Genomic DNA, 26332 nt, shown 5'->3' on the forward strand with positions numbered 1-26332 from the left:
CAGGAGACAACAAAGACCTCCGCCACGGCACAACCCAAGGGGGGGGGGGGGGGGGGGGGGCGCCAACCCAGACAGGATGACCACATCAGTGAATCAACCCACTCAGGTGACGCACCCCCTCCAGGGACGGCATTAGAGAGCCCCAGTAAGCCAGTGACTCAGCCCCTGTAATAGGGTTAGAGGCAGAGAATCCCAGTGGAAAGAGGGGAACCGGCCAGGCAGACAGCAAGGGCGGTTCGTTGCTCCAGAGCCTTTCCGTTCACCTTCCCACTCCTGGGCCAGACTACACTCAATCATATGACCCACTGAAGAGATGAGTCTTCAGTAGAGACTTAAAGGTTGAGACCGAGTTTGCGTCTCTGACATGGGTAGGCAGACCGTTCCATAAAAATTTAGCTCTATAGGAGAAAGCCCTGCCTCCAGCTGTTTGCTTAGAAATTCTAGGGACAATTAGGAGGCCTGCGTCTTGTGACCGTAGCTTACGTGTAGGTATGTACGGCAGGACCAAATCAGAGAGATAGGTAGGAGCAAGCCCATGTAATGCTTTGTAGGTTAGCAGTAAAACCTTGAAATCAGCCCTTGCTTTGACAGGAAGCCAGTGTAGAGAGGCTAGCACTGGAGTAATATGATCAAATTTGTTGGTTCTAGTCAGGATTCTAGCAGACGTATTTAGCACTAACTGAAGATTATTTAGTGCTTTATCCGGGTAGCCGGAAAGTAGAGCATTGCAGTAGTCCAACCTAGAAGTGACAAAAGCATGGATTAATTTTTCTGCATCATTTTTGGACAGAAAGTTTCTGATTTTTGCAATGTTACGTAGATGGAAAAAAGCTGTCCTTGAGATGGTCTTGATATGTTCTTCAAAAGAGAGATCAGGGTCCAGAGTAATGCCGAGGTCCTTCACAGTTTTATTTGAGACGACTGTACAACCATTAAGATGAATTGTCAGATTCAACAGAAGATCTCTTTGTTTCTTGGGACCTAGAACAAGCATCTCTGTTTGGTCCAAGTTTAAAAGTAGAAAGTTTGCAGCCATCCACTTCCTTATGTCTGAAACACATGCTTCTAGCAAGGGCAATTTTGGTTCTTCACCATGTTTCATTGAAATGTACAGCTGTGTGTCATCCGCATAGCAGTGAAAGTTAACATTATGTTTTCGAATAACATCCGCAAGAGGTAAAATATATAGTGAAAACAATAGTGGTCCTAAAACGGAACCTTGAGGAACACCGAAATTTACAGTTGATTTGTCAGAGGACAAACCATTCACAGAGACAAACTGATATCTTTCCGACAGATAAGATCTAAACCAGGCCAGAACTTGTCCGTGTAGACCAATTTGGGTTTCCAATCTCTCCAAAAGAATGTGGTGATCGATGGTATCAAAAGCAGCACTAAGGTCTAGGAGCACGAGGACAGATGCAGAGCCTCGGTCCGATGCCATTAAAATGTAATTTACCACCTTCACAAGTGCCGTCTCAGTGCTATGATGGGGTCTAAAACCAGACTGAAGCATTTCGTATACATTGTTTGTCTTCAGGAAGGCAGTGAGTTGTTGCGCAACAGCCTTTTCTAAAATGTTTGAGAGGAATGGAAGATTAGATATAGGCCGATAGTTTTTTATATTTTCTGGGTCAAGGTTTGGCTTTTTCAAGAGAGGCTTTATTACTGCCACTTTTAGTGAGTTTGGTACACATCCGGTGGATAGAGAGCCGTTTATTATGTTCAACATAGGAGGGCCAAGCACAGGAAGCAGCTCTTTCAGTAGTTTAGTTGGAATAGGGTCCAGTATGCAGCTTGAAGGTTTAGAGGCCATGATTATTTTCATCATTGTGTCAAGAGATATAGTACTAAAACATACTAAAACATACGCAGATTTAAGGAGGAGTCCGTAATTTGCTTTCTAATAATCATAATCTTTTCCTCAAAGAAGTTCATGAATTTATCACTGCTAAAGTGAAAGTCATCCTCTTTTGGGGAATGCTGCTTTTTAGTTAGCTTTGCGACAGTATCAAAAAGGAATTTCGGATTGTTCTTATTTTCCTCAATTAAGTTAGAAAAATAGGATGATCAAGCAGCAGTAAGGGCTCTTCGGTACTGCACAGTACTGTCTTTCCAAGCTAGTCGGAAGACTTCCAGTTTGGTGTGGCGCCATTTCCGTTCCAATTTTCTGGAAGCTTGCTTCAGAGCTCGGGTATTTTCTGTGTACCAGGGAGCTAGTTTCTTATGAGAAATGTTTTTAGTTTTTAGGGGTGCAACTGCATCTAGGGTATTGCGCAAGGTTAAATTGAGTTCCTCAGTTAGGTGGTTAACTCTCCCACTCCCCCAGGGGCGGCAGGGTAGCCTAGTGGTTAGAGCGTTGGACTAGTAACCGGAAGGTTGCGAGTTCAAACCCCCGAGCTGACAAGGTACAAATCTGTCGTTCTGCCCCTGAACAGGCAGTTAACCCACTGTTCCCAGGCCGTCATTGAAAATAAGAATTTGTTCTTAACTGACTTGCCTGGTTAAATAAAGGTAAAATAAAAAATAAAAAAAATAAAAAAAAATTCCCTCTCCCCCTCGACCTCCTCCCATCGCCCTCTCCCCTCCTCCCCATGCCCTCTCGACCTCCTCCCATCGCCCTCTCCCCCTCCTCCTCATTCCCTCTCCCCCTCCTCCCCATTCCCTCTCCCCCTCCTCCCCTTGCCCTCCTCCCCATTCCCTCTCCCCTCCTCCCCCTCCTCCCCATGCCCTCTCCCCTCCTCCCCTTGCCCTCTCCCCCTCCTCCCCTTGCCCTCTCCCCCTCCTCCCCTTGCCCTCCTCCCCATTCCCTCTCCCCTCCTCCCCCTCCTCCCCTTGCCCTCTCCCCCTCCTCCCCATGCCCTCTCCCCTCCTCCCCATGCCCTCTCCCCTCCTCCCCTTGCCCTCTCCCCCTCCTCCCCTTGCCCTCTCCCCTCCTCCCCTTGCCCTCTCCCTCTCCCCCTCCTCCCCTTGCCCTCTCCCCTCCTCCTCTTGCCCTCTCCCCCTCCTCCCCTTGCCCTCTCCCCTCCTCCTCTTGCCCTCTCCCCCTCCTCCCCTTGCCCTCTCCCCCTCGACCTCTCCCCTTTCCCCCTCACAGAGAACATGTTGGAAACTCTGCACTACAGTCCATATCCACAGAGTCCAGTAAAGTGAGCAACTTAATGTGTTCAAAAGGGAATTGGTCCAACATAGCCTGCACTGTACTGTTGTTTTCTGGGAATGAAACGTGAGGCGTTACATGTGAATGACTCAATCAGTTTATATAACATTGAGAGAGACAGGCTTACATTCAGTTAGGGACCTCAACTGTGTCATCCACAGTTAGTGTTTAATAAAACAAACATTAAAACAAATCATTAAATCTCAGTATAAAACCCAACCACACAAAAAGTATAAAACACCTCAAATAAAAATCGGTATAAAGTCAAAACAATTATAATAATTGGCCCTTTTAATTCAGAACCGAAACTATTTTTGCTCCTATCAATAAGACTGAAGTCCAAAACAAGTCAACAGTGACCCTCCCATTCACCTTTAGGCATTTCAACACTGCCTCCTAGTGGTGAAACTATGGACTGTGTCCCAAATATTCCCTACATTACTATTTACCAGAGCTCAATGGGCCCTTGTCAAATGTAATGCACTATATAGGGAATAGGGTGCTATTTGAGAAGAAGATGTCTGTGGTTAAGTCTATGGTCATCAGGAGAACTGAAGAACCTTCAGCAGTCCATATTGGGTTCTGGTCATCAGGAGAACTGAAGAACCTTCAGCAGTCCATATTGGGTTCTGGTCTAAAGCAGTGCACTATATAAGGAATAAGGTACCATTTGGGACACAACCATGGCCTCTCATCATGACAACTGCAGGACCTTCTTCAGCAGTAGGTTTGTCTCCCAAATGGCACTCTATTCCAAAATAGGTCCCTATTCCCCATGTAGTGCACTCCTTTTAACCAGGGCCCATAGAGACACAGCTGTAGCCTCATCAGGAGAACTGTAGTGATGTCATCAGGAGAACATTAGGAGAACTTCTGCATAAGTCTCCGTCCGAGAGGTAGCTGCGTCCTCTTGTCCGGTTTACTATCAGGTATCATCCCTGCGCTCCTCTCAGCGGTCAGCCTAATGTCCGGCCGTCTTTCCCGGATCATCTGCAGCCCTGCCCGAGTAATGTTACGGCAGAAGTCCACTGTGACCTGGTGGAGGCCGGCCCCGTGGAGCACCAGGGCCTGCAGGGTCAGGTCTGTGACCCGGACACAGTTCTCCAGATGGAGGGAGCGGAGGCGGCTGCAGCTCTGCAGAACACAGATCACTTCCTGGTCTGAGATATGCCCGCAGCCAGACAGGGTCAGGGACAGCAGGTTAGGACACCTGGAGAAAGGAAGAATCATGTATATTTGACGTTGTAGTAATTTAGCAGGCGTTCTTAAAGAGAGACTTAGTTAATGAATTCATCTTAAGATAGCTAGGTGAAACAACCACATCTACAGTAACAGTCAAAGACCTGGAGGGAGGAAGAGACCAGGTTAAGGCTGGTACTAAACTAACCAGACCTGGAGGGAGGAAGAGACCAGGTTAACTAACCAGACCTGGAGGGAGGAAGAGACCAGGTTAAGGCTGGTACTAAACTAACCAGACCTGGAGGGAGGAAGAGACCAGGTTAAGGCTGGTACTAAACTAACCAGACCTGGAGGGAGGAAGAGACCAGGTTAAGGCTGGTACTAAACTAACAAGACCTGGAGGGAGGAAGAGACCAGGTTAAGGCTGGTACTAAACCAACCAGACCTGGAGGGAGGAAGAGACCAGGTTAAGGCTGGTACAAATCTAACAAGACCTGGAGGGAGGAAGGACAAGAGACCAGTTTAAGGCTGGTACTAAACTAACCAGACCTGGAGGGAGGAAGAGACCAGGTTAAGGCTGGTACAAATCTAACAAGACCTGGAGGGAGGAAGGACAAGAGACCAGTTTAAGGCTGGTACTAAACTAACAAGACCTGGAGGGAGGAAGAGCCCAGGTTAAGGCTGGTACTAAACCAACCAGACCTGGAGGGAGGAAGAGACCAGGTTAAGGCTGGTACTACACTAACAAGACCTGGAGGGAGGAAGATACCAGGTTAAGGCTGGTACTACACTAACAAGACCTGGAGGGAGGAAGAGACCAGGTTAAGGCTGGTACTACACTAACAAGACCTGGAGGGAGGAAGAGACCAGGTTAAGGCTGGTACTACACTAACAAGACCTGGAGGGAGGAAGAGACCAGGTTAACTAACCAGACATGGAGGAAGGAAGAGACCAGGTTAAGGCTTGTACTAAACTAACCAGACCTGGAGGGAGGAAGAGACCAGGTTAAGGCTGGTACTAAACCAACCAGACCTGGAGGGAGGAAGGACAAGAGACCAGGTTAAGGCTGGTACTAAACTAACCAGACCTGGAGGGAGGAAGAGACCAGGTTAAGGCTGGTACTAAACTAACCAGACCTGGAGGGAGGAAGAGACCAGGTTAAGGCTGGTACTAAACTAACAAGACCTGGAGGGAGGAAGAGACCAGGTTAAGGCTGGTACTAAACCAACCAGACCTGGAGGGAGGAAGATACCAGGTTAAGGCTGGTACTAAACTAACCAGACCTGGAGGGAGGAAGAGACCAGGTTAACTAACCAGACCTGGAGGGAGGAAGAGACCAGGTTAAGGCTGGTACTAAACTAACCAGACCTGGAGGGAGGAAGAGACCAGGTTAAGGCTGGTACCAAACTAACCAGACCTGGAGGGAGGAAGAGACCAGGTTAAGGCTGGTACTACACTAACAAGACCTGGAGGGAAGAAGAGACCAGGTTAAGGCTGGTACTAAACCAACCAGACCTGGAGGGAGGAAGAGACCAGGTTAAGGCTGGTACTAAACTAACCAGACCTGGAGGGAGGAAGAGACCAGGTTAAGGCTGGTACAAATCTAACAAGACCTGGAGGGAGGAAGGACAAGAGACCAGTTTAAGGCTGGTACTAAACTAACAAGACCTGGAGGGAGGAAGAGCCCAGGTTAAGGCTGGTACTAAACCAACCAGACCTGGAGGGAGGAAGAGACCAGGTTAAGGCTGGTACTACACTAACAAGACCTGGAGGGAGGAAGATACCAGGTTAAGGCTGGTACTACACTAACAAGACCTGGAGGGAGGAAGAGACCAGGTTAAGGCTGGTACTACACTAACAAGACCTAGAGGGAGGAAGAGACCAGGTTAAGGCTGGTACTACACTAACAAGACCTGGAGGGAGGAAGAGACCAGGTTAACTAACCAGACATGGAGGAAGGAAGAGACCAGGTTAAGGCTTTTACTAAACTAACCAGACCTGGAGGGAGGAAGAGACCAGGTTAAGGCTGGTACTAAACTAACCAGACCTGGAGGGAGGAAGAGACCAGGTTAAGGCTGGTACTAAACTAACCAGACCTGGAGGGAGGAAGAGACCAGGTTAAGGCTGGTACTAAACTAACCAGACCTGGAGGGAGGAAGAGACCAGGTTAAGGCTGGTACTAAACTAACAAGACCTGGAGGGAGGAAGAGACCAGGTTAAGGCTGGTACTAAACCAACCAGACCTGGAGGGAGGAAGAGACCAGGTTAAGGCTGGTACAAATCTAACAAGACCTGGAGGGAGGAAGGACAAGAGACCAGTTTAAGGCTGGTACTAAACTAACAAGACCTGGAGGGAGGAAGAGCCCAGGTTAAGGCTGGTACTAAACCAACCAGACCTGGAGGGAGGAAGAGACCAGGTTAAGGCTGGTACTACACTAACAAGACCTGGAGGGAGGAAGATACCAGGTTAAGGCTGGTACTACACTAACAAGACCTGGAGGGAGGAAGAGACCAGGTTAACTAACCAGACATGGAGGGAGGAAGAGACCAGGTTAAGGCTGGTACTAAACCAACCAGACCTGGAGGGAGGAAGAGACCAGGTTAAGGCTGGTACTAAACTAACCAGACCTGGAGGGAGGAAGAGACCAGAGTAACTAACCAGACATGGAGGAAGGAAGAGACCAGGTTAAGGCTGGTACTAAACCAACCAGACCTGGAGGGAGGAAGAGACCAGGTTAAGGCTGGTACTAAACTAACCAGACCTGGAGGGAGGAAGAGACCAGGTTAAGGCTGGTAACAAACTAACCAGACCTGGAGGGAGGAAGAGACCAGGTTAAGGCTGGTACCAAACTAACCAGACCTGGAGGGAGGAAGAGACCAGGTTAAGGCTGGTACTACACTAACAAGACCTGGAGGGAAGAAGAGACCAGGTTAAGGCTGGTACTAAACCAACCAGACCTGGAGGGAGGAAGAGACCAGGTTAAGGCTGGTACTAAACTAACCAGACCTGGAGGGAGGAAGAGACCAGGTTAAGGCTGGTACAAATCTAACAAGACCTGGAGGGAGGAAGGACAAGAGACCAGTTTAAGGCTGGTACTAAACTAACAAGACCTGGAGGGAGGAAGAGCCCAGGTTAAGGCTGGTACTAAACCAACCAGACCTGGAGGGAGGAAGAGACCAGGTTAAGGCTGGTACTACACTAACAAGACCTGGAGGGAGGAAGATACCAGGTTAAGGCTGGTACTACACTAACAAGACCTGGAGGGAGGAAGAGACCAGGTTAAGGCTGGTACTACACTAACAAGACCTAGAGGGAGGAAGAGACCAGGTTAAGGCTGGTACTACACTAACAAAACCTGGAGGGAGGAAGAGACCAGGTTAACTAACCAGACATGGAGGAAGGAAGAGACCAGGTTAAGGCTTTTACTAAACTAACCAGACCTGGAGGGAGGAAGAGACCAGGTTAAGGCTGGTACTAAACTAACCAGACCTGGAGGGAGGAAGAGACCAGGTTAAGGCTGGTACTAAACTAACCAGACCTGGAGGGAGGAAGAGACCAGGTTAAGGCTGGTACTAAACTAACCAGACCTGGAGGGAGGAAGAGACCAGGTTAAGGCTGGTACTAAACTAACAAGACCTGGAGGGAGGAAGAGACCAGGTTAAGGCTGGTACTAAACCAACCAGACCTGGAGGGAGGAAGAGACCAGGTTAAGGCTGGTACAAATCTAACAAGACCTGGAGGGAGGAAGGACAAGAGACCAGTTTAAGGCTGGTACTAAACTAACAAGACCTGGAGGGAGGAAGAGCCCAGGTTAAGGCTGGTACTAAACCAACCAGACCTGGAGGGAGGAAGAGACCAGGTTAAGGCTGGTACTACACTAACAAGACCTGGAGGGAGGAAGATACCAGGTTAAGGCTGGTACTACACTAACAAGACCTGGAGGGAGGAAGAGACCAGGTTAACTAACCAGACATGGAGGAAGGAAGAGACCAGGTTAAGGCTGGTACTAAACCAACCAGACCTGGAGGGAGGAAGAGACCAGGTTAAGGCTGGTACTAAACTAACCAGACCTGGAGGGAGGAAGAGACCAGAGTAACTAACCAGACATGGAGGAAGGAAGAGACCAGGTTAAGGCTGGTACTAAACCAACCAGACCTGGAGGGAGGAAGAGACCAGGTTAAGGCTGGTACTAAACCAACCAGACCTGGAGGGAGGAAGAGACCAGGTTAAGGCTGGTACTACACTAACAAGACCTGGAGGGAGGAAGAGACCAGGTTAACTAACCAGACATGGAGGAAGGAAGAGACCAGGTTAAGGCTGGTACTAAACTAACAAGACCTGGAGGGAGGAAGAGACCAGGTTAAGGCTGGTACTAAACCAACCAGACCTGGAGTGAGGAATAGACCAGGTTAAGGCTGGTACTAAACTAACAAGACCTGGAGGGAGGAAGAGACCAGGTTAAGGCTGGTACTAAACCAACCAGACCTGGAGGGAGGAAGAGACCAGGTTAAGGCTGGTACTAAACTAACAAGACCTGGAGGGAGGAAGAGACCAGGTTAAGGCTGGTACTAAACTAACAAGACCTGGAGGGAGGAAGAGACCAGGTTAACTAACCAGACCTGGAGGGAGGAAGAGACCAAGTTAAGGCTGGTACTAAACTAACAAGACCTGGAGAGAGAAAGAGACCAGGTTAAGGCTGGTACTAAACTAACAAGACCTGGAGGGAGAAAGAGAGCACTCCACCAAATCAGGTAGAGTGGCCAGACGGAAGCTACTCCTCACTAAAAGGACACGACAGACCGCTTGGAGTTTGCCAAAAGGCACCTAAATATTCTCTGATCTAATGAAACCAAGAATAAACTCATTGGCCTGAATGCCAAGTGTCACATCTAAAGGAAACCTGGCACCATCCCTACAGTGAAGGATGGTGGTGGCAGCATCATGCTGTGGAGATGTTTTTCAGCGGCCGGGACTGGGAGACTAGTCAGGATCAAGAGAAAGCTGAACGGAGCAAAGTACAGTGAGATCCCTGATGAAAATAGCTGTGCAGCGACGCTCCCCATCCAACCTGACAGAGCTTGAGAGGATCTGCAGAGAAGAATGGGAGAAACTCCCCAAATACAGGTGTGCCAAGCTTGTAGTGTCATGCCAAAGAAAACTCTAGGCTGTCATCACTGCCAAAAGCGCTTTAACAAAGTACTGAGTAAAGGGTCTGAATACTTATGTAAATGTGATATTTCAGTTGATTTATTCTAAAAACCTGTTTTTGCTTTGTCATTATGGGGTATTGTGTATAGAATGATGAGGGGGAAAAACTATTTCCCTCTCCCCCTCCTTCCCCTCCTCCCCATTCCCTCTCCCCCTCCTCCCCTTGTCTTCTCCCCTCCTCCCCTCCTCCCCTTGCCCTCTCCCCTCCTCCCCTCGCCCTCTCCCCTCCTCCCCATGCCCTCTCCCCCTCCTCCCCTTGCCCTCTCCCCCTCCTCCCCTTGCCCTCTCCCCACCTCCCCATGCCCTCTCCCCCTCCTCCCCTTGCCCTCTCCCCTCCTCCCCTTGCCCTCTCCCTCTCCTCCCCTTGCCCTCTCCCCCTCCTCCCCTTGCCCTCTCCCCCTCCTCCCCTTACCCTCTCCCCCTCCTCCCCTTGCCCTCTCCCCCTCCTCCCCTTGCCCTCTCCCCTCCTCCCCATGCCCTCTCCCCCTCCTCCACTTGCCCTCTCCCCTCCTCCCCATTCCCTCTCCCCCTCCTCCCCATTCCCTCTCCCCCTCCTCCCCATGCCCTCTCCCCCTCCTCCCCATTCCCTCTCCCCCTCCTCCCCATTCCCTCTCCCCCTCCTCCCCATTCCCTCTCCCCCTCCTCCCCATTCCCTCTCCCCTCCTCCCCTTGTCCCCTCCTCCCCTTGCCCTCTCCCCCTCCTCCCCATTCCCTCTCCCCTCCTCCCCTTGCCCTCTCCCCCTCCTCCCCATTCCCTCTCCCCTCCTCCCCTTGCCCTCTCCCCCTCCTCCCCATTCCCTCTCCCCCTCCTCCCCATTCCCTCTCCCCCTCCTCCCCATTCCCTCTCCCCCTCCTCCCCATTCCCTCTCCCCCTCCTCCCCATTCCCTCTCCCCTCCTCCCCTTGTCCCCTCCTCCCCTTGCCCTCTCCCCCTCCTCCCCATTCCCTCTCCCCTCCTCCCCTTGCCCTCTCCCCTCCTCCCCTTGCCCTCTCCCCTCCTCCCCTTGCCCTCTCCCCCTCCTCCCCTTGCCCTCTCCCCCTCGACCTCTCCCCTTTCCCCTTCACAGAGAACATGTTGGAAACTCTGCACTACAGTCCATATCCACAGAGTCCAGTAAAGTGAGCAACTTAATGTGTTCAAAAGGGAATTGGTCCAACATAGCCTGCACTGTACTGTTGTTTTCTGGGAATGAAACGTGAGGCGTTACATGTGAATGACAGTTTATATAACATTGAGAGAGACAGGCTTACATTCAGTTAGGGACCTCAACTGTGTCATCCACAGTTAGTGTTTAATAAAACAAACATTAAAACAAATCATTAAATCTCAGTATAAAACCCAACCACACAAAAAGTATAAAACACCTCAAATAAAAATCGGTATAAAGTCAAAACAATTATAATAATTGGCCCTTTTAATTCAGAACCGAAACTATTTTTGCTCCTATCAATAAGACTGAAGTCCAAAACAAGTCAACAGTGACCCTCCCATTCACCTTTAGGCATTTCAACACTGCCTCCTAGTGGTGAAACTATGGACTGTGTCCCAAATATTCCCTACATTACTATTTACCAGAGCTCAATGGGCCCTTGTCAAATGTAATGCACTATATAGGGAATAGGGTGCTATTTGAGAAGAAGATGTCTGTGGTTAAGTCTATGGTCATCAGGAGAACTGAAGAACCTTCAGCAGTCCATATTGGGTTCTGGTCATCAGGAGAACTGAAGAACCTTCAGCAGTCCATATTGGGTTCTGGTCATCAGGAGAACTGAAGAACCTTCAGCAGTCCATATTGGGTTCTGGTCATCAGGAGAACTGAAGAACCTTCAGCAGTCCATATTGGGTTCTGGTCATAAGGATAACTGAAGAACCTTCAGCAGTCCATATTGGGTTCTGGTCATTAGGATAACTGAAGAACCTTCAGCAGTCCATATTGGGTTCTGGTCATTAGGAGAACTGAAGAACCTTCAGCAGTCCATATTGGGTTCTGGTCTAAAGCAGTACACTATATAAGGAATAAGGTACCATTTGGGACACAACCATGGCCTCTCATCATGACAACTGCAGGACCTTCTTCAGCAGTAGGTTTGTCTCCCAAATGGCACTCTATTCCTAAATAGCTCCCTATTCCCCATGTAGTGCACTCTTTTTAACCAGGGCCCATAGAGACACAGCCTCATCAGGGGAACTGTAGTGATGTCATCAGGAGAACATTAGGACCTTCTGCATAAGTCTCCGTCTGAGTGGTAGCTGCGTCCTCTTGTCCGGTTTACTATCAGGTATCATCCCTGCGCTCCTCTCAGCGGTCAGCCTAATGTCCGGCCGTCTTTCCCGGATCATCTCCAGCCCTGCCTGGGTAACATTACGGCAGAAGTCCACTGTGACCTGGTGGAGGCCGGCCCCGTGGAGCACCAGGGCCTGCAGGGTCAGGTCTGTGACCCGGACACAGTTCTCCAGATGGAGGGAGCGGAGGCGGCTGCAGCTCTGCAGAACACAGATCACTTCCTGGTCTGAGATATGCCCGCAGCCAGACAGGGTCAGGGACAGCAGGTTAGGACACCTGGAGAAAGGAAGAATCATGTATATTTGACGTTGTAGTAATTTAGCAGGCGTTCTTAAAGAGAGACTTAGTTAATGAATTCATCTTAAGATAGCTAGGTGAAACAACCACATAATCACAGTACGTAGTAATGTTTTCCTCAATAAAGACGGTATCAGAAAAGTTAGTGCTAGTAGGTAAATAGTGTGGTAAATAAAGCATACATAACATGATCTACAGTAACAGTCAAAGACCTGGAGGGAGGAAGAGACCAGGTTAAGGCTGGTACTAAACTAACCAGACCTGGAGGGAGGAAGAGACCATGTTAACTAACCAGACCTGGAGGGAGGAAGAGACCAGGTTAAGGCTGGTACTAAACTAACCAGACCTGGAGGGAGGAAGAGACCAGGTTAACTAACCAGACATGGAGGAAGGAAGAGACCAGGTTAAGGCTGGTACTAAACCAACCAGACCTGGAGGGAGGAAGAGACCAGGTTAAGGCTGGTACTAAACTAACCAGACCTGGAGGGAGGAAGAGACCAGAGTAACTAACCAGACCTGGAGGGAGGAAGAGACCAGGTTAAGGCTGGTACTACTCTAACAAGACCTGGAGGGAGGAAGAGACCAGAGTAACTAACCAGACCTGGAGGGAGGAAGAGACCAGGTTAAGGCTGGTACTACACTAACAAGACCTGGAGGGAGGAAGAGACCAGGTTAAGGCTGGTACTAAACTAACAAGACCTGGAGGGAGGAAGAGACCAGGTTAAGGCTGGTACTACACTAACCAGACCTGGAGGGAGGAAGAGACCAGGTTAACTAACCAGACCTGGAGGGAGGAAGAGACCAGGTTAAGGCTGGTACTAAACTAACAAGACCTGGAGGGAGAAAGAGACCAGGTTAAGGCTGGTACTAAACTAACAAGACCTGGAGGGAGGAAGAGACCAGGTTAAGGCTGGTACTAAACTAACAAGACCTGGAGGGAGGAAGGACAAGATACCAGGTTAAGGCTGGTACTAAACTAACCAGACCTGGAGGGAGGAAGAGACCAGGTTAAGGCTGATACTAAACTAACCAGACCTGGAGGGAGGAAGGACAAGATACCAGGTTAAGGCTGGTACTAAGATAAAATAATATGTTAAGATGGTCATACTACTATAGCCAATAGAAACGCATTGAATAACACATTCATATTAATGGCAAAAAAAGTGTCTCTCCTTTGTCTAAAACATATAATAAAGCTGAGGAAATATCCATATTTTTTTGCACATTTTTAAACCCTTTTTTTGATGACACAAAACTACTTCCTACATTTGTACGGGTCACCTTCAGAGTCCCGTGACACTACTTCCTACATTTGTACGGGTCACCTTCAGAGTCCCGTGACACTACTTCCTACATTTGTACGGGTCACCTTCAGAGTCCCGTGACACTACTTCCTACATTTGTACGGGTCACCTTCAGAGTCCCGTGACACTACTTCCTACATTTGTACGGGTCACCTTCAGAGTCCCGTGACACTACTTCCTACATTTGTACGGGTCACCTTCAGAGTCCCGTGACACTTCTTCCTACATTTGTACGGGTCACCTTCAGAGTCCCGTGACACTTGTGGGGGTCGTAGAGGAACATGGAGAACACCATCGTGTTTGTGAGAGCCTCCCCATTCCACAGTGGGGTCATATCAGTTCGTTTCAGACAGAGGTTGCAGCATTAGAATTATCGACTTCAGAGGAGGAGTCCCATTGGGGTTGTGGGGGTTGTAGAGCAAAACAGCCAAACCATTCGGACGCTACAGACATTTTTTTGTGAAAAGACAAACACCACTGTAGCACAGAAGGCACAGAAGGCCTATATAGGCGGATGCCTATACAAGGGTGTGTCAATAGACTCTTAAGGCTGTTAAGCGATGCTGGGTCCTTGAAAAGCACTATATAAATACATTGTATTAATATTACACTGAACAACCTATACATACAGAGTGCCTTCAGAAAGTATTCAGACCCCTTGACTTTCACATTTTGTTACGTTACAGCCTTATTCTAAAAGGGATTAAATCAATGTTTTTCCTCATCAATCTAAACCCCCCATAATGACATCACAACCTCCCATAATGACATCACAATCGCCCCTAATGACATCACAATACCTTATTGTATTGTATTAATACCTTATAATGACAAAGTGAATTTTTTTTTACAAAATGTACTAAAAATATAAAACAGAAATACCTTATTCACTATGACAGAGCTCCAGAGTTCCTCTGTGGAGAAGGGAGAGCCTTCCAGAAGGACATACATCTCTGCAGCACTCCACCAAATCAGGTAGAGTGGCCAGACGGAAGCTACTCCTCACTAAAAGGACACGACAGACCGCTTGGAGTTTGCCAAAAAGCACCTAAATATTCTCTGATCTAATGAAACCAAGAATAAACTCATTGGCCTGAATGCCAAGTGTCACATCTAAAGGAAACCTGGCACCATCCCTACAGTGAAGGATGGTGGTGGCAGCATCATGCTGTGGAGATGTTTTTCAGCGGCCGGGACTGGGAGACTAGTCAGGATCAAGAGAAAGCTGAAAGGAGCAAAGTACAGTGAGATCCCTGATGAAAATAGCTGTGCAGCGACGCTCCCCATCCAACCTGACAGAGCTTGAGAGGATCTGCAGAGAAGAATGGGAGAAACTCCCCAAATACAGGTGTGCCAAGCTTGTAGTGTCATGCCAAAGAAAACTCTAGGCTGTCATCACTGCCAAAAGCGCTTTAACAAAGTACTGAGTAAAGGGTCTGAATACTTATGTAAATGTGATATTTCAGTTGATTTATTCTAAAAACCTGTTTTTGCTTTGTCATTATGGGGTATTGTGTATGGAATGATGAGGGGGAAAAACTATTTCCCTCCCCCCCCCTTCCCCTCCTCCCCATGCCCTCTCCCCTCCTCCCCTTGTCTTCTCCCCTCCTCCCCTTGCCCTCTCCCCTCCTCCCCTTGCCCTCTCCCCTCCTCCCCATGACCTCTCCCCCTCCTCCCCTTGCCCTCTCCCCCTCCTCCCCTTGCCCTCTCCCCTCCTCCCTATGCCCTCTCCCCTCCTCCCCTTGCCCTCTCCCCCTCCTCCCCTTGCCCTCTCCCCCTCCTCCCCTTGCCCTCTCCCCCTCCTCCCCATGCCCTCTCCCCCTCCTCCCCTTGCCCTCTCCCCTCCTCCCCATTCCCTCTTCCCCTCCTCCCCTTGCCCTCTCCCCTTCCTCCCCATGCCCTCTCGTCCTCCTCCCCATGCCCTCTCCCCTCCTCCCCATTCCCTCTCCCCCTCCTCCCCATTCCCTCTCCCCCTCCTCCCCATTCCCTCTCCCCTCCTCCCCATTCCCTCTCCCCCTCCTCCCCATTCCCTCTCCCCCTCCTCCCCATTCCCTCTCCCCCTCCTCCCCATTCCCTCTCCCCTCCTCCCCATTCCCTCTCCCCTTCCTCCCCATTCCCTCTCCCCCTCCTCCCCATTCCCTCTCCCCCTCCTCCCCATTCCCTCTCCCCCTCCTCCCCATTCCCTCTCCCCCTCCTCCCCATTCCCTCTCCCCTCCTCCCCTTGCCCTCTCCCCCTCCTCCCCATTCCCTCTCCCCCTCCTCCCCATTCCCTCTCCCCCTCCTCCCCATTCCCTCTCCCCTCCTCCCCTTGCCCTCTCCCCTCCTCCCCTTGCCCTCTCCCCTCCTCCCCTTGCCCTCTCCCCTCCTCCCCTTGCCCTCTCCCCCTCCTCCCCTTGCCCTCTCCCCCTCGACCTCTCCCCTTTCCCCCTCACAGAGAACATGTTGGAAACTCTGCACTACAGTCCATATCCACAGAGTCCAGTAAAGTGAGCAACTTAATGTGTTCAAAAGGGAATTGGTCCAACATAGCCTGCACTGCACTGTTGTTTTCTGGGAATGAAACGTGAGGCGTTACATGTGAATGACTCAATCAGTTTATATAACATTGAGAGAGACAGGCTTACATTCAGTTAGGGACCTCAACTGTGTCATCCACAGTTAGTGTTTAATAAAACAAACATTAAAACAAATAATCAAATCTCAGTATAAAACCCAACCACACAAAAAGTATAAAACACCTCAAATAAAAATCGGTATAAAGTCAAAACAATTATAATAATTGGCCCTTTTAATTCAGAACCGAAACTATTTTTGCTCCTATCAATAAGACTGAAGTCCAAAACAAGTCAACAGTGACCCTCCCATTCACCTTTAGGCATTTCAACACTGCCTCCTAGTGGTGAAACTATGGACTGTGTCCCAAATATTCCCTACATTACTATTTACCAGAGCTCAATGGGCCCTTGTCAAATGTAGTGCACTATATAGGGAATAGGGTGCCATTTGAGAAGCAACTGTCTTTGGTTAGAGGTTAGCATGTCTTGGGGGTACGATATAAAATGCTAACCTCCCCTGTTATTGTAATGGTGAGAGGTTAGCATGTCTTAGGGGTATGATATAAAATGCTAACCTCCCCTGTTATTGGTAATGGTGAGAGGTTACTATGTCTTGGGGGTACGATATAAAATGCTAACCTCCCCTGTTATTGGTAATGGTGAGAGGTTAGCATGTCTTGGGGGTACGATATAAAATGCTAACCTCCCCTGTTATTGTAATGGTGAGAGGTTAGCATGTCTTGGGGGTATGATATAAAATGCTAACCTCCCCTGTTATTGTAATGGTAAGAGGTTAGCATGTCTTGGGGGTTCGATATAAAATGCTAACCTCCCCTGTTATTGGTAATGGTGAGAGGTTACTATGTCTTGGAGGTATGATATATAATGCTAACCTCCACTGTTATTGTAATGGTGAGAGGTTAGCATGTCTTGGAGGTATGATATGTAATGCTAACCTCCCCTGTTATTGTAATGGTGAGAGGTTAGCATGTCTTGGGGGTACGATATAAAATGCTAACCACTCCCTGTTATTGGTAATGGTGAGAGGTTAGCATGTCTTAGGGGTTAGAATATTTGTGTTAGAATAAGGGGTTAGAATAAGGCTCTTCCTCATGCATCATTATTGACGATTCATTCAGGATTATCCATAATCACAATAGCTTCCACATGAATGTATTAGTGTTCTATTCTACATTATATTCTGTGTACAAAAGGTGCTTTAGTTTCTAAACAGTTATATATATATGTTATATATAGTTATATATGTACCCAATATGGATGACAGTCTGCACTTTAACCTCATATTCATTGAGTCTTTTCAAATCCAAAGTGATGGAGTACAGAGCCTAAACAAATTGTCACTGTCCCAATACTTCGGGAGATCACTGTGTTTTTTCTGTTATATTGTGTTTTTATCTGACGTTCTTCTCTAGGGGGTTGAAGAGGATTTCTCACATTCAACAGACGTGCTTCTCTAGGGGGTTGAAGAGGATTTATCTTACAGGCAACACTCCCCTCGGTCATCTCACAGCTGTGACCTCAACAGCCTTCAGGACACAGAAACAATACCACTTAAAACAATGAGCCCCGTAGAGCCCACAGACAGACTCTCAGTAACTGTAGCAAGACCAGCTCACCTGGGATGTCAGGAAGCTAGAGAGCAGCTGTTGCTCCTCCAACATACCTACAACCTGTTCCTGCTAGTCTGGTCTGGAGACAGGCTGACAAGTGTCCTGGGGGGAGCCCCTGCGTTTCTCTCAGAGAGTGTGTGTGAAAGAGACAGACAGTAACTGATGGCAGCAGCAGTAGGATGTACATAATGTTTCTGCCACCGTCTCTTATGACCAAAAAGAGCTTCTGGATATCAGGACAGCGATTACTCACCTTGTGCTGGACGAAGATTTTTAACGAAGGATTTACTTCAGACACCCGACAAGGGCCAAATCCCTGTGATTCGCATGAAGAAGAGACAGAGATATCGGGGTCGTAGGTCGGGGTGCCTTGTAAGGATCCGACTGCAAGTGGGTAATCTGCCTCTACCATCAGTCTTATTAGCCAACGAATCATTGGATAACAAAATGGAGGAGCTATGATCACGAATATTCTACCAAAAGGACATTACAAACTGTAATATCTTATGTTTCACAGAGTCGTGGCTGAACGATGACATGGATAGCTGGCTGGGTTTACGCTGCCCCCGGAAAGAAAAGCTGCCTCCGGTAAGACAAGGGGTGGCGGTTTATGTATATTTGTAAACAGCTGGTGCACGAAATCTAATATTAACGAAGTAATGCGTACGGCCCAGTACATCACTGGGGCCAAGCTTCCTGCCATCCAGGACCTCTCTACCAGGCAGTGTCAGAGGAAGGCCCAAAAATGTGTCAAAGACTCCAGCCACCCTAGTAATAGACTGTTCTCTCTGTTACCACACGGCAAGCGGTACCAAGCACCAAGTCTAGGTACAAAAGGCTTCTTAACAGCTTCTACCCCCAAGCCACAAGACTCCTGAACATCTAATCAAATGGCTACCCGGGCTATTTGCATCGGAAATGGACAGCTCATGGTGCTGAAAGTCAGAAAATTCCATAATTTCAACTGTTTTCATTTTAATTCGACTTTACTATCAACAAGAGGGCTTTCTATAGTCAAGTGGAAGACAATTCTAACATTCTTCAAAAAGGAACAGGTTTCAATTGCAAATTTTACAAGATACATTTATCTGCAACAGAGCATGCTAAACTTAATTTTCTTCTTTTAGTTCAAACAAAAGAGGCAGTGTCATCCTTATAAACAAAAACGCCCCAGTCATATCTGACCACGCCCCAGTCATATCTGACCACGCCCCAGTCATATCTGACCACGCCCCAGTCATATCTGACCACGCCCCAGTCATATCTGACCACGCCCCAGTCATATCTGACCCACGCCCCAGTCATATCTGACCACGCCCCAGTCATATCTGACCACGCCCCAGTCATATCTGACCCACGCCCCAGTCATATCTGACCCACGCCCCAGTCATATCTGACCACGCCCCAGTCATATCTGACCACGCCCCAGTCATATCTGACCACGCCCCAGTCATATCTGACCACGCCCTAGTCATATCTGACCACGCCCCAGTCATATCTGACCACGTCCGAGTGTAGATAGATCTGGATCTCGGCACAACAACCCCAAAAAATAAGATATTGGAGACTTAATGCATCCACCCTTAAAGTGGAACTGACAGCGTTTTAACTACTTTCCAGATAATATCAGTCCAAAATACCACATTTCCAGTTTATGCTACAAAACCAACTTTGGCTAATATGCTACCGTATCTATTTATGTAGCAAGTTAAAAACACAGAGCCTAATGTTAGCTTGCTAGCAGCTAGGAGGACGTCATGTCAGTGGAGGAGTGGGTGGCTGTCCTCTTATCGTTTTTCATTGGCTACAGCAAGAGATGTACGTGCCATTTGGTTAGCTAGCAATAAAAGACCATCACTTTGCTAGCTAGATAGCTAGCTATGCTGAACGACTTATCCAGTTAGCATCTCTCGCATTTGCAAATTCACTCTGGCTAGCAATCTACTCCAATTTCAGAGCACTCTTCAGAGATAGTAAATTCATCAGTTATTCTGCACTAACAAGCAAGACCCGGCGAAGAAGGAAAGAAATTCCACAAATTAGCTTAAGACACATCTGTTAATTGAAATGCAATCCAGGTGACTATCTCATGAAGCTGGTTGAGAGAATGCCAAGAGTGTGCAAAGCATTGTGTCCCACCACCCGCCAACCCCTCTTTTTACGCTTCTGCTACTCTGTGTTCATCATATATGCACAGTCACTTTAACGATACCTACTACCTCAATAAGCCTGACTAACAGGTGTCTGTATATAGCCTTGCTACTCTTTTTTCAAATGTCTTTTTACTGTTGTTTTATTTCTTTACTTACACACACACACACACACACCTTTTTTGGGCACCACCATGCTTCACTGTACGGATGGTGCCAGGTTTCCTCCAGACGTGCCGGTTGGAATTCAGGCCAGAGTTTACTCTTGGTTTCATCAGACCAGACAATCTTGTTTCTCATGGTGTGAGAGTCTTTAGGTGCCTTTTGGCAAACTCCAAGCAGGCTTTCATGTGCCTTTTACTGAGGAGTGGCTTATGTCTGGCCAATCTGCCATAAAGGCCTGATTGGTGGAGTGCTGCAGAGATGGGAGAACCTTCAGAAGGACAACCATCTCCACTGAGGAACTCTGGAGCTCTGTCAGAGGGACCATCGGGTTCTTGGTCACCTCCCTGACTAAGGCCCTTCTCCGATTACTCAGTTTGGGAGGGCAGGCAGCTCTAGGAAGAGTCTTGGTGGTTCCAAACTTCTTCCATTTAAGAATGATGGAGGGCAGTGTGTTCTTGAGGACCTTCAATGCTGCAGACATTGTTTGGTACCCTTCCCCAGATCTGTGCCTCGACACAATCCTGTCTTGGAGCTCTACGGACAATTCCTTCCACCTCATGGCTTGGTTTTTGCTCTGACATGTACTGTCAACTGTGGGACCTTATAGAGACAGGTGTGTGCCTTTCCAAATCATGTCCAATCAATTGAATTTACAACAGTTGGACTCAAATCAAGTTGTAGAAACATCAAGGATGATCCATGGAAACAGTATGCATCTGAGCTCAATTTCGAGTCTCCTAGCAAAGGGTCTGAATACAGTATGTTTTTTATTTTTTTATAAATTCATAAACATTTCTAATAACCTGTTTTAGCGTTGTCATTATGAGGTTGTGTGAGTAGATCGACGAGGATCTTTATTTAATCCATTTTAGAATAAGGCTGTTACAAAACAAAATGTGGAAAAAGTCCAGGGGTCTGTATACTTTCTGAATGCCCTGTATATAAACAGAAACACAGGTTAACACATATAAACAGAAACACAGGTTAACATATATAAACAGAAACACAGGTTAACATATATAAACAGAAACACAGGTTAACATATATAAAACAGAAACACAGGTTAACATATATAAACAAAAACACAGGTTAACAGAAACACAGGTTAACATATATAAAACAGAAACACAGGTTAACATATATAAACAGAAACACAGGTTAACATATAGAAACAGAAACACAGGTTAACATATATAAACAGAAACACAGGTTAACATATATAAACAGAAACACAGGTTAACATATATAAAACAGAAACACAGGTTAACATATATAAACAAAAACACAGGTTAACAGAAACACAGGTTAACATATATAAAACAGAAACACAGGTTAACATATATAAACAGAAACACAGGTTAACAGAAACACAGGTTAACATATATAAACAGAAACACAGGTTAACACATATAAACAAAAACACAGGTTAACAGAAACACAGGTTAACACATATAAACAGAAACACAGGTTAACAGAAACACAGGTTAACATATATAAACAGAAACACAGGTTAACAGAAACACAGGTTAACATATATAAACAGAAACACAGGTTAACAGAAACACAGGTTAACAGAAACACAGGTTAACATATATAAACAGAAACACAGGTTAACATATATAAAACAGAAACACAGGTTAACAGAAACACAGGTTAACAGAAACACAGGTTAACATATATAAACATAAACACAGGTTAACAGAAACACAGGTTAACAGAAACACAGGTTAACATATATAAAACAGAAACACAGGTTAACATATATAAACAGAAACACAGGTTAACATATATAAACAGAAACACAGGTTAACATATATAAACAGAAACACAGGTTAACAAAAACACAGGTTAACATATATAAACAGAAACACAGGTTAACAGAAACACAGGTTAACAAAAACACAGGTTAACAGAAACACATGTTAACATATATAAACAGATATTTACTTACATGGTACAGACACGTTCTAGGAAGCTGCTGACCAGACTCTCATGTTTACTACAGAGATCCTTCTGGAACTGATTCTTCATCCAGTCCTCTATGTTACAGACCTTGACCCTGGAGCTGTGCCAGGTGACAGCCAGATAGCGCAGCGACGATCCTAACACATAGTTCTCTCTCCTCAGCTCAGAGGGGGAGTGGAACAAGAGCAGTGACCACAGCCTGGGGTCCAAGTAGACCTCTCTGAGCCGATGGCAGGTCAGGGAGAAAGACCTACAACTGTCTTTATCCAGGTAGGAGAGGAGGTGGAGGAGACACTCCTGGTTCAACTGGGTGATGGTGAGGTCCGTAGTGGGCTGGATGAGCTTGGTGGTGCTGGCGTCCATGGTTGCACGGTGAGACAGACACAGAAAGACTGGCTGACCAGGCTCCGATGGACAGAGAGAGGCCTCGTCTGATCCTCGGGTCCCCAAAGCTTACCACTGACCAGCTGCCTCCAGGCTACAATGAGGCAGCAGCAAATCGACTGTATTGTCCTGCCTGGATATATGATGCCTTCTCAGCACAGGCTGAGAGCTTGGAGCAGGGTGGGGGGCTCGAGGGTAACACAGTTGCTGCTGGACATATATGGCTGTGGAATGGAGGTTATTTTGGGAGGTGGAGGCCAACTGTTTGGTGGAGCTGTCAGAGAGAGAAGTGTGTGAGCTAAGACACACACTCCCTATGTGAGAGACAGACACACACACACAAACCCCTCTCTCCCATCTGTCAACCTGTTTCCTCCACAGGTTATGGCTCTCTGGACAGGGACAGATGTTTACACTAGCGTAGAGGCCCAGAATCTCCCAGAATTCCTAGCCACTGTGCTTCTACATCTGCATTGCTTGCTGTTTGTGGTTTTAGGCTGGGTTTCTGTACAGCACTTTGAGACATCAGCTGATGTAAAAAAGGGCTTCATAAATACATTTGATTTATTGATTGAAACATACATCAGCCTGAACATGTACACTACCAGTCAACAGTTTGGACACCAACTCATTCCAGGGTTCTAGAACACCAACTCATTCCAGGGTTCTAGAACACCAACTCATTCCAGGGTTTTCTTTATTTTATTACTATTTTCTACATTGCAGAACAATGGTGAAGACATCTATGAAATCACACATATGGAATCATGTAGTAACCAACAACGTGTCAAACAAATCAAAAATATATTTTATATTCGAGGTTCTTCAAATAGCCATCCTTTGCCTTGATGACGGCGTTGCACGCTTGGTCCTGTGATCACACATGCCTCAAGCACACATAGGTTACGTTACCTGCTTGCAAATGTGTGCCAAAAGTGGGGATGTTTCATAGTATTTCTGATTAACTCCCCACCACCTATTATTTTCTTTACAGTAAACCACAGAACCACCACTGCAATACAGGCCTACACTTAGCACCCTTTCATCCATCTACAAACAGGATTATTCCACTGTCACCATAGGGTAACCCTTTTTGGTTCCAGGTAGAACAAGTTTTGGCTCCAGGTAGAACCCCTTCTGTTTCTAGGTAGAACCCTTTTGGCTCCAGGTAGAACCCTTTTGGCTCCAGGTAGAATCCCTTCTGTTTCTAGGTAGAACCCTTTTGGCTCCAGGTAGAACCCCTTCTGTTTCTAGGTAGAACCCTTTTTGGCTCCAGGTAGAACCCCTTCTGTTTCTAGGTAGAACCCTTTTGGCTCCAGGTAGAACCCCTTCTGTTTCTAGGTAGAACCCTTTTGGCTCCAGGTAGAACCCCTTCTGTTTCTAGGTAGAACCCTTTTTGGCTCCAGGTAGAACCCCTTCTGTTTCTAGGTAGAACCCTTTTGGCTCCAGGTAGAACCCCTTCTGTTTCTAGGTAGAACCCTTTTGGGCTCCATTCCACAGAGGGTTCTACATGGATCCAAAAGGATTTCTACCTGGAACCAAAAAGTGTTCTCCTTTGGTGACAGCCGAAGAACCCTGTTGGAAGGCCTTGGACCGACCATGAGGCCTTGGACCGACCATGAGGCCTTGGACCGACCATGAGGCCTTGGACCATGCTGCACTGAGATGAGGTATACATGTAGTCCTTTTCAGTGTGGAGGAAAATTAATTGAACAGGAGAACAGGATGTGGTTGGTTGAAAAGGGAGAGCAGGGGGAGTGGTGGGTTGAACAGGATGTGGTTGGTTGAGGAGGGAGAGCAGGGGGAGTGGTGGGTTGAACAGGATGTGGTTGGTTGAGGAGGGAGAGCAGGGGGGGTGGTGGGTTGAACAGGATGTGGTTGGTTGAGGAGGGAGAGCAGGGGGGGGGGGGGGTAGAACAGCTACAGTGATGCTGATTGGTTGCTCTGGCTCATCATTTCTTGACTAAAATAAATATAGATTTATAAATGAGTTTGACATTGCCATAGTTCAAAGGCTGAAAAGCCTTCATTGACATTCTCCCACAGACAGCAAGACATTCAGTATTCACTGAATGAAGGAGCCTAGCAATTCCATTCACAATCCCACAATTCCACAATTCCTCCACAATTCCATTCATCAATGAAATCAATTATACTATCGCACATTCACTGACATTATTAAAGTAGACTATAGGCTACTCCTGTAGCTACCTTGTACAACACCGTAATCATTGAAATAAGTAGAGTACCCATCCACATTTCCACTTTTATTGATCAATCAGATAATACTAGCACATAGTTACATTATAGTACAACAGGCCACTCCTGTATCCACACTATATTAGGATAGCGTTCTGATTTCATTGGTCTTGTCAGGCATGATTTTAGGTCTTCAATCGAAGTTGTCTCTCTTTTCCCTCCTTCAGGGAAGTAGTATGCATCCCTTATTCAAATCAGCTCCAGTGTAGACCTAGTGACAGGAGAAATACACCCACAGCTCCAGTGTTAATGTGTAGACCTAGTGACAGGAGAAATACACCCACAGCTCCAGTGTTAATGTGTAGACCTAGTGACAGGAGATATACACCCACAGCTCCAGTGTTAATGTGTAGACCTAGTGACAGGAGAAATACACCCACAGCTCCAGTGTTAATGTGTAGACCTAGTGACAGGAGAAATACACCCACAGCTCCAGTGTTAATGTGTAGACCTAGTGACAGGAGATATACACCCACAGCTCCAGTGTTAATGTGTAGACCTAGTGACAGGAGAAATACACCCACAGCTCCAGTGTTAATGTGTAGACCTAGTGACAGGAGAAATACACCCACAGCTCCAGTGTTAATGTGTAGACCTAGTGACAGGAGATATACACCCACAGCTCCAGTGTTAATGTGTAGACCTAGTGACAGGAGAAATACACCCACAGCTCCAGTGTTAATGTGTAGACCTAGTGACAGGAGATATACACCCACAGCTCCAGTGTTAATGTGTAGACCTAGTGACAGGAGAAATACACCCACAGCTCCAGTGTTAATGTGTAGACCTAGTGACAGGAGAAACACACCCACAGCTCCAGTGTTAATGTGTAGACCTAGTGACAGTGGAGAAATACACCCACAGCTCCAGTGTTAATGTGTAGACCTAGTGACAGGAGATATACACCCACAGCTCCAGCACACAACGGCATGTAGGGGTGTAGTAGGCAAATCAGTTAAGGACAAATTCTTATTGACAATGACGGCTTACCGGGGCCCAAACCTAACGCCGTCCTATGGGACTCCCAATCACGGCCGGTTGCAACACAGCCTGGAACCGAACCAGGGTCTGTAGTGAAGCCTCTAGCACTGAGATGCAGTGCCTTAGGGAGCCCTACATGTAAATTACTATGTAAAATATGTATATATGCTACATTTACAATTGAATTCATCCATGAAATAAATACTAACACATGTAATTAAGTTATTTTAGAATAGCCTACTCCCCTATCGACACAATATTACCTACGTGCTTTCAACAAATACGTTATCAAGAGAAATGTATTATTTTTTAAATAAACCAAGTTTTCCTCATCCATAAATATTTCCTAACAAATTCCCAATTTAATATAGCCTACTTACTCCTCAAATCGGATCAAGGGCATCGTGGTAATTATTTTAATCGTCTAAGGAAACTATCTGCCGCTTGTAAAAACCACCCTAAAACCTTAAACCATAATCCTTAACCATTTTGATTGAGGTAGGGACATCCCAAGGATCCCGAATAGCACTGCGAAAGCCTATGGGACTCCTCCATCCGACTGAAAGCCAGGGACAACTCTTACTGGTTGTCTGTTTCGGCTACAGGAAAACACAGCCTGTGATTGGCTAACAACATTTAGATCTGTATAGGGGGAGTTAAGATAACATACCATGAGGTGTTGAGGGAAAGACAGATTACCTACAGATTGGACAGTCTTTTTTAGGCCCTTAGAGATAACAGGAAATACACAAGCCATAGACTACACCAGAACGTCGACATGCACGGGGAAAACATTTCTAACGTTTTAT

At 47.1% G+C, this 26332-nt stretch overlaps 1 protein-coding gene and 1 pseudogene across 1 annotated transcript; both read right to left on the bottom strand.

Annotated features, from left to right (window-relative positions):
* Positions 1–4021: 4021 nt before the first annotated feature.
* On the bottom strand, positions 4022–4390 carry LOC149983648 (F-box and leucine-rich protein 22 pseudogene; annotated as a pseudogene).
* Positions 4391–10754: 6364 nt separating this feature from the next.
* On the bottom strand, positions 10755–22677 carry LOC110521137 (F-box and leucine-rich repeat protein 22). The gene is made up of 2 exons (XM_036969202.2): positions 21886–22677; positions 10755–12108 (listed from the first exon to the last, which is right to left on the bottom strand). Exons 1-2 carry the CDS (start codon positions 22260–22262, stop codon positions 11751–11753), a joined length of 735 nt encoding a protein of 244 aa, XP_036825097.1. The 5' UTR covers positions 22263–22677; the 3' UTR covers positions 10755–11750.
* Positions 22678–26332: the final 3655 nt, after the last annotated feature.

Source organism: Oncorhynchus mykiss, chromosome 4 (genome assembly GCF_057628025.1).
Source record: "Oncorhynchus mykiss isolate SJ-2025 chromosome 4, ASM5762802v1, whole genome shotgun sequence".
Classification (NCBI taxonomy): domain Eukaryota; kingdom Metazoa; phylum Chordata; class Actinopteri; order Salmoniformes; family Salmonidae; genus Oncorhynchus; species Oncorhynchus mykiss.

Coding starts and splice junctions, on each gene's coding strand:
- LOC110521137 (XM_036969202.2), bottom strand. CDS start 22,262: ATGGACGCCAGCACCACCAAGCTCATCCAGCCCACTACGGACCTCACC. Junction 12,109..21,885: donor CTAGAACGTGTCTGTACCAT/GTAAGTAAATAT, acceptor TCCTTTCTCCAG/GTGTCCTAACCTGCTGTCCC.